General features: G+C 32.9%; 3 protein-coding genes across 4 annotated transcripts; 2 read left to right on the forward strand and 1 right to left on the reverse strand.

Annotated features, from left to right (window-relative positions):
* Positions 1-1,319: 1,319 nt before the first annotated feature.
* LOC112705695 (polyadenylate-binding protein RBP45) lies at positions 1,320-5,393 on the forward strand. The gene is made up of 6 exons (XM_025756604.3): positions 1,320-1,860; positions 2,290-2,758; positions 4,386-4,441; positions 4,516-4,646; positions 4,740-4,836; positions 4,924-5,393. Exons 1-6 carry the CDS (start codon positions 1,585-1,587, stop codon positions 5,095-5,097), a joined length of 1,203 nt encoding a protein of 400 aa, XP_025612389.1. The 5' UTR covers positions 1,320-1,584; the 3' UTR covers positions 5,098-5,393.
* A 1,192-nt stretch (positions 5,394-6,585) lies between these two features.
* Positions 6,586-7,687, reverse strand: LOC112779596 (uncharacterized). Its single transcript, XM_025823951.3, has one exon. The coding sequence runs from the start codon at positions 7,662-7,664 to the stop codon at positions 6,717-6,719; it is 948 nt and encodes a 315-aa protein (XP_025679736.2). The 5' UTR covers positions 7,665-7,687; the 3' UTR covers positions 6,586-6,716.
* Positions 7,688-14,722: 7,035 nt separating this feature from the next.
* Positions 14,723-16,142, forward strand: LOC112705702 (uncharacterized). 2 transcript variants are annotated; one of them, XM_025756616.3, is made up of 2 exons: positions 14,723-15,056; positions 15,138-16,142. In XM_025756616.3, exons 1-2 carry the CDS (start codon positions 14,886-14,888, stop codon positions 15,906-15,908), a joined length of 942 nt encoding a protein of 313 aa, XP_025612401.1. In that variant the 5' UTR covers positions 14,723-14,885; the 3' UTR covers positions 15,909-16,142. The 2 variants fall into 2 exon arrangements, with proteins under 2 accessions (XP_025612401.1, XP_025612406.1); XM_025756621.3 differs by having other exon boundaries at positions 15,150-16,142.
* The last annotated feature ends 235 nt before the right edge of the window (positions 16,143-16,377 follow it).

Raw genomic sequence — 16,377 nt, forward strand, 5'->3', positions numbered from 1 at the left:
AAGACGGCTCGGGTCGTCATAGGGGGGACCTCGTGCGCTCCCGGGAGGAAGCCACGGAGGCTGCCCCCTGGGCTCGGCCCCACCGCCAGGCTCTACAGGGCCCAGTAGGAAGTCCATTTAGGTGTCCCCACAGACGGCGCCGATGTTCGGTAGTTCGGGTACCGGACGGTTCGGGGAGATCCCTCGGATGGTAAGGTGGGGTTTCCGCCTGATTCAGGGTTGCGGAGATGGAGCTGAATCAGCCGACTTCCTGAGTTCTTGGTGTGGAGAAGCGGTGTCACCTGCAAAGATACTCCGACGCCCAAGTCAGTGTGGTGTACAAGTGGTAAGGGAGAAAAGTTGTGATGACGTAACTTGGGGGAAGGGTAGGACCCTCCCCATATATAGTGTGTCAGAGGTGGGCCCCGCACGGGCAGACCTGCCTTCCGCGAAGCATCCCCTTGCTAGCTGTCACACAACTGGCACCGAGGGTGCATGGCCGGGTCGTCTTCCGGACGGGCCAGGCGCGTCGACCCGTTTCGACCGGGTCGTGACAACGTCAGGTCGGACGACCGATATGCCTAGCTGAGTTGGGCCGTAACAATAATTATATTTAATTAATTTTATTTGTTTTTAATTTATAATATTTGATACTAATTGCTTCTCACCTTAAATTAAAATTCTGAATAATACGTTGGAGAATTAGGGGCGGAGATCAAAGAACTCTGCTTCCAACAATCCCAATTCCTAGTATATAAAAAAAATTATAAAATATATAAAAGAACATCTATTTAGTATGAAAAAGAAACATTCTGATACTTAAATAAAAGAAACATCTTAATGCCTAGTATAAACACCATCTACGTAAAGATTTTAGATTCATCCAAAAATATTTGGTTGGTTTTTTGCTGATATCCTCTTGATTCCCTGACATTGTTGTTTTTAAAATTACCATTCGTTTGGGCAAATTAACCAAGAAAAACTTATTCTTTGTAAATTCAGTTAACTATACATACATAAAGAACAAAATTTTACTATTTTTGTATAATTGACATCACCAATTATCATATTAAAATTAAAAAGTGATAACTTGGTAAGGTAAAAAAATCTGATATATCACGGAATTTAATTTATATAAAATGTAAATTAGTTGAGGTCAAATCAATATTTAGAAGTTTAAAAGTAATTTTAATTAATTTACTTTAACTTTTGTTTCTGTACTAATCTATTATGTTATCATTTTCAATAATTACAAGGGAAAAAAGATGCACTTGAAGATTCTCCGTGTATCAAAAGAAAAGAATTTATATATATTCTTCCCATAGAATATTTTCCAACCTGTAGAAGGTTTATTTCCGAAATATGAAAGATTAACGAAATTGAATGAATTAAAATTAAGAAAATTGTGCGAAGGGTAAGATAGAAAGTAGAAAGAGAACCAGCCACACGTCACGGACGGGGTTAGGGTTTGAGTCTCAACCACTCTTTAAAGCACACACCCATTCAAGAAACTCACTCTCTTCCCCCTTTTTTCTCTCTCCATCTCTCTCTCCCTCTTTCTCTCTCTCTCCTCTCAAGAATTCCAGATTCAAGCACAGGAAGAAGATGATGCAGCCCGGACCTGGCATGGCTCCTCCACCCAACATGGCCCAGCAGCCCAACCAGCAGTACCAGCAGCAGCAGCCATACATGATGATGCCTCCGCAGGCCCAGCCACCACAGATGTGGGCCCCCTCTCCTCAGGCTCCGACACAGTCCGTGCCTCCTTCCCAGCCCGTTCAGCCCGCCAGTGCCGATGAGGTCCGAACCCTGTGGATCGGTGATTTGCAGTACTGGATGGATGAGAACTACCTCTACACCTGTTTTGCTCACACTGGCGAGGTATATATAACGTCTTTCTCTCTTGTTTTGCGTTTTTCTTCGAACTTTTTTTGTGTCTTGAAATCGCCCTACTTTTTTGTACTACAATTTCTATGCCATGCTTTTATTAATTTATTATAATTATTTTAATCGGCCGTGATAATATAATAGGGATTTGTTTTTCGTTTATATGAATCAGAACGGGTAGATTTATATTCTTTTGATGTCAATTATAGGTCTTTTGTATTCCGATTTGGGTTTGTTGTTTTGAAGCTCCATAATTTTATGAATCTAGGTTTAATTCTTTTAAAATTGTCCATCCCGTAGAGATTTTGATTAGCTTTGATTTTGTTTAAACAGCGTTTTGTTTAGATGGACTATATATCTGTCGTTACTCTTTATATTGTGTGTAAAAATGATAAATCAAGTTATATACTTGAATGGTTGCAGATGGCATCTGTTAAAGTAATTAGGAATAAGCAAACTAGTCAATCCGAGGGTTATGGGTTTATTGAGTTTACAAGCCGTGCTGCTGCTGAGAGAATACTACAAACATTCAATGGTACCATTATGCCAAATGGCGGGCAGAATTTCAGGTTGAACTGGGCAACCTTTAGCGCTGGTGAGAGGCGTCATGACGACAGTCCAGATTACACTATATTTGTTGGAGATTTGGCTGCAGATGTTACGGACTACCACCTTCAGGAGACATTTAGGGGTAGATACTCCTCGGTTAAGGGGGCTAAAGTTGTAATTGACAGGCTTACTGGGCGGACAAAGGGCTACGGTTTTGTTAGGTTTGCAGATGAGAGTGAGCAAGTTAGAGCTATGACAGAAATGCAGGGCGTTCTTTGTTCAACAAGACCCATGAGGATTGGACCAGCATCTAATAAAAACCCAACCACACAATCCAACAAAGGTTTGTCTGAGTTGTTGTGTTCTGCCCATTTTGCTTCAAATTCTTATTTGATATTCTGCCTACAGAAAAGTTTGAGATGTTTTCCTTCATATGCCAAGATCGAGTTGGATTTAAGGCTTTAAGTATCTAGTTATCTTTCATGTGTGGATCCTTTATGTTAACACCCTTCAACTAATGATTAATTTCAGTTACGCTCTTGAAGATATACAGTCCAAACACATTTCTTCCTGTAGTTTCCTTTAAAAATTTGGGCAAAATAAATGATATAGAATAATAAAATCTTATAGAACTCCTGTTGTCTCGAAGCAGGGTGTCGAGAGGCTCTGTCATCCCGGAGCCTGGAACTGATTTCAGCTGAAATGGTTACCATTTTAGTGCATGGCCTTGTGTAGGTCAGTTATCCGTTTATGTACCGCGAGTTATTTTTGGTGGCATTTTCTTTTCCGCCTTCATTTCGCCACTATTCTAATTATAGTTTCTTCATTTCATTTCGTTGGTTTAGTTCTTAGCCCAGTTACATTGTGCAAGTTGCTTTTACTTATATTTTAAGTCCACCATTCTTATTCTTCAGTCCATTACTTTAATTCCTTTTACGTTTCTGGAAGAACTAGTTCTTTTAATTTCTTCTATAGCTTTCTTTCCCGTATTCAAGAGCAGATCTTGTTTACTTATTTGTATTTCTTTGTTCTTCTATTTGATGCCAAATGATTAAGCTTTACCTTCTCCAGCCATGGGAAAAAATGGTCAGGTGCTAGTATTTACTGCTTTAATTTTCTAGGAATGCATTATGCATTGTGGTATCTTGTGGTTTTTAGTCTTGGTGTTTAGGTGTTGTCTCCATTCCATCCTTTTCTATTGCTCAGCACGATGCTATGCAATTAAAGTTTTTATTTTCTCTATATTGTGCAGTCTGTCAGCTTTAACTTATAAGTCCATAACTACAGGTCACTTGTAAAGTAGTTTTTATATCCTACACAAGCATTCACAGCCTCCTTTTCCATTTTGTTCACTCTACTCTGGCAATTTACTAAATCTGGCTATTTATCTCTTACCTAAATTTTTAGAGAGAGATATATATTATACAATGAGATGAGGATTAATGCTTGTTAATTGTCTTTCTTTTTTTTTATAGTATATAGTTGTGTTGGATTTAATAATTAAATATCTGAATGCTAGGTTTTGTGTGTTTTATTTCTATTTGTGTATAGTTGTATTTGAAGTTATATGGTGTATGTAGGGATCGAATCATTTGAGTTTGTATTATTTCTTGTTTATCAATATAAGCACTCGACTGAATCTGTTGCTTATGTTGTTCTGTTAGTTAAATGTTTTAACTTTTACCATCTTAAGGGTTGTTCTGCATGTAAGCCACCAGTAAGTTTGTTGATTTTACAAACTATATCTACATATTCATATTTTTTGAATAAATAAAGGGGCACGATTAAATTCATTGTTCATTAGTAATAGCCAATCAATATACTTTTCTTTAAACCTGTGCCAATAAGTTGTGCCATTTGTCACTAGAGGTTGTTTGGTCTACTTTTGTTTTGGGTGTCGTACTGAATTCTATCCTCCTTTCCCTGTGTTTATGTGGTTCATCTTCTTTACTTGTAATTTGAACATGCAGCTTCATACCAGAATCCTCAAGGGGCACAGAACGAGAATGATCCAAATAATACAACTGTGCGTACTTCTTTGCAATATACAAACCACTCTGCTTACTTATTGTTTTCTGACGTTTTATTTTTTTGTTGCAGATTTTTGTTGGCAATTTGGATGCAAATGTTACAGATGATCACCTGCGACAAGTCTTTGGGCATTATGGAGAGTTAGTTCATGTGAAGATTCCATCCGGCAAGAGATGTGGATTTGTGCAATTTGCCGACAGGTATTTGATGTTGGGTACTTTGCTATTTGTGGAGCGTGAAATTACTTTTTGCATAAGAAGCTCTTGACTGTGATATGATTTTTAATGCATCAGGAGTTGTGCTGAAGAGGCACTGAGAGTTTTGAATGGAACACTTTTAGGTGGCCAAAATGTTAGGCTTTCATGGGGACGGAGTCCTTCAAACAAACAGGTAATAAAACTTGCCTATAATTGTTGTCTTAGCTGCATGTGTCGTAATTTGTTGCTGATTTTGATTCATGAACTTGCATAATTTCAGACTCAGGCAGACCCAAACCAGTGGAATGGTAGTGGATATTATGGATATGCACAGGGCTATGAAAATTATGGTTATGCTCCCGCCGGGCAGGACCCCAACATGTATGGAAGCTATCCAGGGTATGCAAATTACCAACCTCCTCAGCAGCAGCAGCAACAAATGGGATATAGTTAAGAAGCCAAACCCAGCTTCTATTTTTCTGTTACCAACTTGCCATTATGTATCCCTATGATACTTATTTTCAGTGCTTCTATGTTCGTGGAAAACCAATCAACTCTGTTCCTTTTTAATTTTTCCTTCTTTTTTCTTCTGGTTAGTTATCTATGGTTGCTATATTAAGATTTATATTTGTTGCAAACCTTGTGTATCAAATCATGCTTGGAGAGTACTTTGTTGATGTTCATATATTTGATGGATTGGTCCATTAGATATTAGTTCTAATTAAAATGTGTTTTTCGCAAGTTACATTATTATGGATTTGTTGAATGCAGTAGACTGTTATTTGTTTCTCACGTTTTCTTCATTGTTTCACGTTTTAATTATGTTTATCATTACAATCTTTTATTGTATTGTCATATTGTCACGTCTTATATTTCTCTCGATTAATTTATGTTAAATTATTTAAAAAAACTCGTGTTAATTATTTGCGCTATAGTCCCCATTCTTCTTCTGTCGAGCATAAATGATAATTTGAAAATTCACTTCTTAAATTTATTTACATTGAAAGGAAACTCATAATTATTACTCAAACCATAACCTTTTAGAACATAAAATTGTTTTATAACAATATGGATTATGACTTAGGCCAACTATTGTCGTGTGATAAAATTCCAGCATATTAGGTTGTTGAGTTTTTTATTGAGAAGTTTTGTTAGAGTCTGTTATTAGGGTAATACATGTTGCATTTTACGCAAGTTACGCTTGTATTAGTCCTCGTATGGTTGGTTTGAAATCTCTTTTTATAATTTTATATGCTTCATTTCTTTATTTCATAACTTCTCAAGCTGTCTAAAGAGTGGAGGAAGAATAGTGTCTAACTTTTTATTTTCTTGCCATCCATTTCCTCCAAGACACTAAAAAGACGATATCAGTCGAATCTGGATGCAGCTCCAAGTGAGGCAGGGGATGCTGCCATTGATCCAAGGCCTTGGCTGCGCAATTATGATGCTTAATTCAGCTTCCAAACGGCCAAAAAAACTAATCAAAGGCCCAGTTGGCGTGAACTACTAACAAAAGAACGCACCAATCAAAATGAGCAATAACTTCTATTTTCTTAAAAATTGGTAAAGTAGTAAAGTGAGAAGTTAATCACTATTAAATTAAGATAGTGGGATACACATTTTATGTAAATTACAAAATCAATAGTAATTAATCTTTCATTTTATCACTTTACCAATTTTCTCATTTTAGAGGATCCAAATTCTTCTTGTTCATACTTGTTACATTTATTTTGCCTAATCTGTCCAAACGTATGCCAGACTTTATACTCCCAACACTTGACACTTACCATGTAGTTTTCTAATATCACTGGTATAATGTCACCAGATAACAAAAGATCACTGCAAAGAAAAACAAACTTATTCGACAAAGTAGTAGCAGAACAGGAATAGAACAAGTAACCAATATGAAAGAAATAATAATAAATAAATAAAAGGAAACAAATTCAATCAAGAATACTTGAAATTCTTGAAGCCATGGATTTGAAAGCTCTCCTCGATTTCATCAAAACTGTTAAATCTGATTACCATATTAATCATGGTATACCACCTTCTCCATCCTTTCCTTTGCATTAACTAAGTTTCAGTAGGCTGATTCACGTCTACCTTACCAATGGCATCAAAAGAGCCACCACTTTTGTCTTGGAAAGCATATCCTTCAGATGAAATCTTGATCTCTTCAGATACCATGGATTTTGGTTGGCTGCTCTCAGGGGCATGGTTTGATCCAAGTCCAACCATATCAATACCATTTCCAATACCTGTGTTTGATTTTCCATTTGAATTTGAGGTGTCTATTAAGCTCAACATCTCAGTAGTAGCAAGCTTTCCCACCATATCTTGTAGTCCTTCGGTTTTCGGCGAGGCCTGCTTCTCCATGAAGCTGTGAACCGGTTCACTAACCTGTTCAGATGGCAAGGATTCAGCAGGGCTTTTGTTGAGTTCAATCTCTGACGTTTTATTTATCTCATCACGAATCGGCTCGGAAGGCATAGTAGTCTGCTGTGCAGTTTGAGTTTCAATTGTTGGAAGAAAGATGATAGGTTCAGATGCTGGCTTTGGATCTTGATCTTCTGTTGCTCCTCCATCAGCACCTGATTCTTTTACATCAGTTGAGGTATCAATCTGATGCAATGTTTCATTGTTCCTAACAGGATTTTCACACTCAAAATTTGACACCATAGAAGAAGATTGATTCTGATATCCAGGCACTGATATTAACTGAGGATTCCCTCCACCAGGAACAGAAATGTCATTCTTTGGCAACTCGACTGCAACTGCCATAGCAGAGGCAGATTGATTCTCAAGTGAAAGTGGATTGCTAGAATGCATCTCAATTGGCAGCACTTGAGGATTGGGCAGATGCAACTCTGCCTCCTCCTCAGAAGGTTGCTTGCTGCATTGTGCTGGTGAAGGAATGTAATCATCTGTCAAAGTCTGTGGTGGTAAAGGAACATAATCATTAGTCATAGTTTGCGGATTAAGAACTGGAATTGGAATTGGAATTTCTTTCCTTTGGATCATTCTAACTTGAGGAGCCACATCATTTTGTGCAGTGATAGGAGCAACTTGGCCAGGAAGAAAAACAAGACCTCTTAACTGAGAATCAGAATCTGCCACCTTAACATTAAGCAGATATCCGGCACTGAAAGAGCCTTCTATGACGCCGGTTACCACCTTCCCCACCATTGCATCGCTATGATCGTTAGCTGTGATTCCAGCGCAAACTTGGCTAGAATTCAAGACATTTTCAGAAGGAGGCATTGCCGGCATGATCTCTCCTTGAACTGCACTTTCTTCTTTCCGTGGCCGCCCACGTTTTCTCTTCATTGGAACACTTGATGGATACCCTGAAGCTTGGTTCTGCTGATTCATCTTCCACACACTCAAATTTCTCCAAAATTCTCTCCTTTCTGAAAATCATTAAGGCGTAAAATAAAACCAATCAAGGAGGTAACTAACTCTTCATATTCAAAGAAACTTTTAGGCACGAAAGATAAATATTTCTTTACAAATCGCAAAATCTTGATATTTGAATGAAATATAACACACGATAAAAGAAAGAATCTGTGCGCATCTAATACATGATTATTAAGAGGTACAAATACAATGGAGCTGCACTGAGAAATCACGAGCAAAAAATGAGAAATCACATTCTACTTCAACGATCAGAGGACAGAACACATGGAAAAATATAATTAAAAGAAAAAAAATGCGTTATAGTTGTTTCTTTTTTTTTTTCCCTTACATGCAAATGCGATCAGAAAACACGGGGATACTGTAATGTAACTAACACAAGCTACCTTGTTCTTGAATTATAAATGATTGAATTAGATTTGTTTGGAAACGAAAGAATTAATGAAAGGGAAAGGGAAGGAAGTTAATGAATAAAGATGTTTGTTCTGATTTTGGATTTCAGTCACTCTCTTCTGTTTGAATCCTCAGGCTGCAGTTCCAAGCTGCTGGGAACGAGAAACAACTCAACCCTCCACGTGGCTTGGTTTACAAATTTTTACTTAATATTATGAAATATAACGATGATAATAATTTTCTACTATGTAAATTATTATAGTTCAAATGATATAATGTTTTTATATTTATTAGATTCTTATCTTTACTAATAAAGTATTAATAATAGGGAGCCACTTAAATAAAGATGTCAAAAACGTCTTTTTTTAAAGATGTTTTTTAAAAATTAATATTTAATACATATAATCAATTAAACTGTATTATTTTTTTTATTAAAAGTTAGACTGGACAAATCAGTTTAACAAAAAAATTAATAAATTAAATTTTGAATTGGTATAAATTAATATTTTTTATAAAAAATTACTACAATATCCCTATTATAAAACATAACTAAAATATTCCTATTATATATATATATATATATATATATATATATATATATATATATATATATATATATATATATATTGAAAAGTTTAAATTCTAACCCTATAACGACAAAGAAAAAAAAGTCTAGAATTTAAAATTTTTAAAATTAATATATAATAAGGTATTTTAGTCATTTTATATAATAAGGGTATTATAGTTATTTTTTATAAAAATATTAATTTAGACCGATTCAAATTTTGATTTACTATTTTTCGGTCAAATTAATTTATTTGACCTAATTTTGACAAAAATAACACAATTTAAGTGATTATATGTGTTAAATTTTAATTATTAAAAAACATCTTTAAAAAAAGACATTTGATGCATCTTTATGGGAGCATCCCCCTTAATAATATACGTATTTTTTATCATTCAATAATATATTTATTTTATGAGTCCCGCGAGAGAGAGAATTATTTGTAAATTACAAAATGAACATCTCTATACTATCTAAAATAATTATCCAGTCTAGGAATAATAAACATTTTTTTAAAAGAATCTAGCGTCTTAATACCATGTCATGATACTGTTGATAAAAAAAAGTAACACTAATAATTATATCTATAATACTTTCTAAACCTCCATTGTACACATTGTACAAATATTCCATTCGCTCATCGTACTTTCCCTTATTTTATTTGTTTTAAAATTTTTGACAATCTATTGATAGTAGGAATAAAGTGGGTTATTTTTTCCGGTGTTGACTTGACCAAGCAATCGAAGAATGTGGAAATCACACTATTAGTTTTCTCAACTCTACCATGCACCTTCACCTCACAAAAAGAACTGCAGGATTCTCCTTCATTCCATGGTTGCGTTTTGCGAATTGCACTTTCAATTCATAGTTTCATACATGTCCTCCAACCATATGTATTATTCATTTCTATTTCATGAATTTTCAAGCAAATTTATATCAGTAGTATTTCAAATGAAATCTTAAAAATTTTTTGGTGGTTTTTTATTTTAATTTATTAAACAAATTAATTCTCACATTAAATTATTTATTATATTTAATTTTTTATTAAAATTTGTTGTGAGAATGGATTAACCTAACAAAATAAAATATCTAAAATTAATTGACGATCAAAATTTGTTAATTAAAAACTAATTTAAAATAGAATTTAATTAACATCTAAAAGTATATAATAAAATTATTATTAATAAAAAAAATTTTATTTTTATTTTTATTTTAATAAATAAATAATAGATAAATTAAAAATTTAAATTTTATATTTTTTATGCAAATTTTTTAATTCGTATTATTAATATGAAGAAAAATTCAACGGTAGAATATATTATTTTTTATCAACATTTTAACTATTAATTTAATTTATTTAATTTAACAATTTAATAACATACTTTTAATCTACACTTTTAAATATTATTGATTAATTATCGATAAAAACAATAAATTCTACTGCTCTTACAACATTCTTCATTAATATGTGCACTTAGAACAGAATCACAGTGTTAAGTAAATTTAAAATTGAAACCTTTAAAATATTACTCAAGTAAATTGAAATTTGAGTATACAGGGACACGGCATATGGTCAAATTCTTATACATCATGTGTTGATATTTCTCGTTCAATGCTTTTACTATAGTGGGTCGTTTGACTTGACTCAGTTACTAATACATAGAGTTCTAGTCCTCACAAGAACAGTATACCAAAAGCAGAGATAAAAATATTAAAAGTATTTTTTAAAAAAACGTTTACATGTATTAAATATTTTTATTAAATTGATTAATAATTTAATTTTTAATAAATTAAAATAAAATTAATTTATTATAATAATAATAATAAATTTAATTATCTATTTTATAATTATTAGACTCGATTTAATTTATATAATTTAAATTGAATCATATTTATTTTTTTTTATAAAAAATAAATATATCTTTAATTTTTATTTTAAAAAAACAAAAAAAAATATAATCAAAATGTAAATTGGTTCGACTGAATTTGATAACAATTAAATTTATTGTTATTGTTATAAAAAAATCGATATTATTTTAATTTATTAAAAAATTAAAAAATAATTGATTCATTCATACGTTTAATAACAATACGACACATAAGTATTTTTATATAAAGACGTTTTACACTATAGATGTATTATATTATCGTGGTCTCTTCCATATTGATGCCAATACACTAATATGGATAGTATGATGGATCCCCAAATATACATATAATAAGTTCTGAAAAGGAATGTTCCTGTCTTGCCTTCATACACCAACATTAAATAATAATGGTATAGTAGTGCACGGAACATCTTTGATATGGTCTCTTTTCTCTAATCTCAATCCGGGATATATATAGTTAAGTAGTTAACAGCGGCTTGTATACGCAGCTTATACACATACACATATACATTACTTTAAGATATAATAACATTGGCTAATTTTGGCGGCTTCTAGATTTTTTCTTATTTTTGCATCAGCTGGTTGAACACATGATGAAAGAAAATTAAAGATCACTTCACTCGCGGCATTATTGATAATAATTAATAACTAATACAATTACATTGTCTCAAATTTACAACCATTTTTTTTATCTGTATCTTACATGAAAATACATCAAGTTATGAAAAATGCAGTTGTTTAATTTCTTAATTGTTATTTTGTACACGAAAAAAAAACACAAAGAAAAAAAGATGTAAAGCTAACTATCTCTCCTCAGGAATACTCTCAAGCTGAGGCTTCCATGGTGTGTTTATGTGAAGAGAATCATCACGAGCCTTTAACAGCCTCAGAAGAACTTGTTCTGCAGAAGATCGATGCTGCAACTTGTTTCCTTTATTGTGTTCTTGTATAGTAGTAGATGTATCATCACCCAACAATTTAGCCAAGTCTTTCTTGGAGATCCTAATCTTGATCCTGCTACCATTGTTATTGTTGTTATCATTACATATAGTTGCTCCCAACTCACCAAACAGCTTCTCCTTCTCGGCTCTTCCAATACTCAACACTTGACCTTCATCAAACACCTTCTTCGATCTCCTCTTTATGTTCACCGTATTCATCTTCCTAGGGTTCAAATCACTCCAATCCTCGCCTCCCCATTCCGTTGATCTCGATGTTGCATTGCAGCAATAATTCCCCATAGATAAGATAGGATAATTAAGGGCTCTCTCTAGTTTGTGTATATATGTAACTGTTTACGTTAACTTTAAAGAAATATGATTGATTGATTGATTAAGATAATGAATCTCTCTCTATGTGCTTTGATCTGTTATTTAACTCTGATATGATATCCAAGTTATGATGGAATGAAATATTTGTGAGGTGGAAAGTTTGATATTTATAGGGTGCGTGCCATGAAGAGAGATAGAAATGGATGATGATAAAATGTTGACTTTTATTTAACGGAATTGGTTAATATAATTGAATACATTATTATTATTATGTTGTAAGAACTTAGAACTAGTCTAATATCTATATCTATGTATATATAAGCGTGCACGTGCATATCTATTTGCATGGAGCAGCCATAGCAGAAGACTGCTAGAAGAGGGGCCTCAATTTGTTGACCGAATAAGTTATAGTCATTCTACCCAAATCAGCCATGTGGGAACAATCAATTAATTAATTTTGATGAGTTGTTATTTTAATGGGGGATTTTGTGTGAAACGTGGCGCCTTTAAACGAGGACTAGGACTAGGGAACAACTGAGTGTGTCAGTGTGTGAAAGAGCATAGCCGAATGGTATCTTGACTGGGAAAATTATCTTTCCCATTTCCTTTAATTAATTCCATAATTTTTAATCATCTTCCTTATCTTTTAACTTAGACCATCTTTAGTAAAAAATTCATCTCAATTTTTATTTATGACTTCATCTGTCATAAAAAGTAACTTCATATCAGTTTTGCGTCATAAATAATAAATAAAAACTCAAAGCATCTCTCTCTTTTCCATTAAGAAGAACTATCTTTAGTTTCTTTTGTGGTCCCATTTAATTAATTAATTAAAATACTTATAATTAATGTAATTAATTTTTTTAATAATATTATTTAAATTTATAAATTTAAAAATAATTCACTATTAAAAAATATTAATATTAAATAAATTCATATATAACAATAATACACAATATTAAATTTTAAAAATAAAAGTAACCAATCCAACCAAAAATTATTTTGTAAAGTATAAAAATTAAATTTATTTTTTAATATAAATAAATTTAATTAATTATAATTTAATATAATAATATAAATAATATTTAATATTAATTATGATATAGGGCTTCAAGATTCTGCTTTTGTCAAAAATAGAGTCTCAAAATCCTACTCATTGGAGTTGCTCTTAAGGAATTATTCTTAAGTTACGATTAACATTGGAAATATTGATCAATTTTTTACTGCAAAATTATTTTTTTAATTCTTTTTTTAATATTATAATTTAGAGTTTAAATTTTAGAATTTTAAAAAATAGTAGATATTGAATAAAAGAAATAAACTTCCTAGTTAAACTCTTATTTTTAAAATGAGAGAATAATTTTTGTTTGTATTTTGTTTTTGGCACTTCTATTAAATATAAATTAAAAAATTACTCATTTACAAATAACTTTTTTTTAAATTTTTAAACAAGCACATCGTACCCTAGAAAATTAAAGAATTGTATTATTTAAGAAAAGACAACTTAGTATAAATTGTGAAATAATTATTATAATAAAACTAACTATTGAAATTATAAAGGGAAAAATTGAGGGGGAAAATTATGGATACTAAATTATTGTACTTATTATTTTTTACTAGTTTACTACATGAATATTAATTTCTGTTAAAAGAATATAATTATTTTCTAAATATATTTTTATGTGTGTGTCAAAATTTTAGAAGACAATTATTCGTAAAAGTGAGAGATGAATGGTTGAAACATGAAAGTACCTCAAAGTTTGTATGTTGTTCTGTTTTAATGCAAGTGTCATTCAGTCATACATTAATGTTGGAACTTGGAATAATCAAACAAAGAGAAACAGGTAACAGTGGATCAATGTCAAGCCAACATGCATGATTATTGAGTACTAAAATTGAATTCAACTATGCTGATGCATCATGCATGCACGCACGTTTTAATTAAGGGGAAAATCCCGCAGGGATTGATTTTAAGAAAAGAACGTGCAAAAACAACGTTAGGCATCCAAAGAATCAAATTAAATAGTTACACATATAATAAGTTAATGCCGAAATTTCTGTACACTTGTCACCACTCTTTAGTATATATCTTCGTTAATTTAGTGCATAAATTAAAATTTGAGTGATGCTAGATGACTATAAAAATTTATTGTTTTTATTTATTAGTTGATAAAGTATACTGTTGGATAATTAGATTAATAGAACTAAATTAAAGGAATTTAGTTAATGGATAAGTGATGACAAAAAACAATAAATTCTAACGAAGTAGTAGCATTGTTCTTACAATTTAGAGTAACAAAATATCAAAGTTAAATGGTAATTAAATTCTAAAAGTAGCAATACATTGAAAGGAGTGGCACAACCATAAAACGCCGGTGATACACTTGATCTATACATTACTTTGAAGTGAGTGGTTAAGTGGTTATTCATGTTAGGTAGATTCATCATTATGTCCTAACATATGATCCTGGATTTTAATGCAGTCAATTATATGTCACACTCAGTTTTGGCGAGTTTATATTGTGTCCGCATCACATATAACCTCTTGTATTAAATTTTCCATCTAATAAAATAACGTCTTTTGAGGGGGAGAGGGTGTCTTAAAAGCAGGTAAAATGGTGCTACTCTTTTTAACTTTTAAAACCTTTCATAAACTCTTCAGATTCCAAGCACCTGCCACTTATTCTTTTTTATTTTCACATAAAATGAAATGAACTCCTTCGGCGGGACCCACACTCCGGCGATCCCTCGCCGCCGGAAACACGAAAACTCACTCTTCGGAACATGGTCATGCACTATACAACCCGACCTCTCTGCCAGGAAGCTCGCCGCAGCGTTATGGCACTTCTGCTTTCTCGAGGTTTCTGGTCTTGACTGCAAGGTATTATGTTCTTCGAATTCCTAATTACTTTCCTTGGATTTATCCTATATATCTATACTGAATTACTTTAATTGATACAAGCATGTTATGAAGAAATTCAATGTAAGTTTGAAGGAAGATAATTGGGGTTTGAGAAAGGCGAATAAGGTGGCTGCTAAGATTGTTGAAGAAAGAAAAGCAACGAGTGATTCTGTTGTCTCTGCTTTGCTATCAGAGATGCTTCGAGCTCAAAGCTGCATCGATAACCTGAAAGCCGAAAACAAATCGTCTAAGAAGAAATTGCAACAATTGGCAGGTGAATTAGAGGATAAGTTGGGAAGGGAAAGGAGAAGTAGAGAGAGGATGGAGAAGATGAATGCGAGTCTGGTACATGAGCTTGCCAAGGCCAACCTATGCGTTAATCAAATTAGGATACGCTATGATGAGGAGAGAAAACAAAGAGAATTGATTGAGCAAGTTTGCAATGAATTGGCTATGCAGATTGGAGAAGACAAGGCTAAAGTCGAGCGATTACAAAGCGATTTCATGAAAATTCAGGAGGAATTTGAACAAGAGAGGAGCATGTTTGAAATGGCCGATCTGTGGCGCCAAGAAAGTATTCAGATGAAGCTTGCTGATGCAAGAATCTCCCTTGAAGACAAGCATAATCAGATGCTCAAGTTGGTGGATTATCTGCACAGTTTCTTAAGATCAAAGGGTGTTGAAAAGGCAGATGAGGAACTCAGAAGAGGCTTAGTTAATGAGCCAGTGATTAAAGTAGATTCCCTTCCCAATCTTAATGCTCTTTTTTCATCTACCATCCACATTGTAAGCCTTGATAATGAAGACCAACAACAGCTGCTGTTTCGTTGACTATCTGACACACAGAGTGAATCAAATTCCATTCACTTGTTTCCTCTTGCAGCTTCCACTTTTTCAGATTTGTCGAAAATAACTATATTTGTCCTTTGATCAGTTGTTATCATGCTAGAGTTATAGCAGACAGCATGCATGGCGAAACTTGTGTCCTGCTGATACTTTTCTGTAAAACCAAAACATTATGTTTTCTCTTTTGCCATAGCAATCAGTATTTGTTATTTGGAATCATGTCATGCATTATCTTGATATATAATGTGTTTAATTCATTATCAATGGCTGCAAAGGAACGTTTTGTTACCACTCATTTTGATGGTAATTGGAAGATATTGTGACAACTAGCACCGTTTTAAGTAAAAATAAACACATGGGAAGTAGGAACAAGCATCATCAATGATTCTAACCAAATTTTAAATGGCAAAATGCATCTTTTTTCCAGAGAACAAGCAAGAGATTGAATGATGAA

The sequence above is a fragment of the Arachis hypogaea genome, chromosome 1 (assembly GCF_003086295.3).
Source record: "Arachis hypogaea cultivar Tifrunner chromosome 1, arahy.Tifrunner.gnm2.J5K5, whole genome shotgun sequence".
Taxonomy (NCBI): Eukaryota; Viridiplantae; Streptophyta; class Magnoliopsida; order Fabales; family Fabaceae; genus Arachis; species Arachis hypogaea.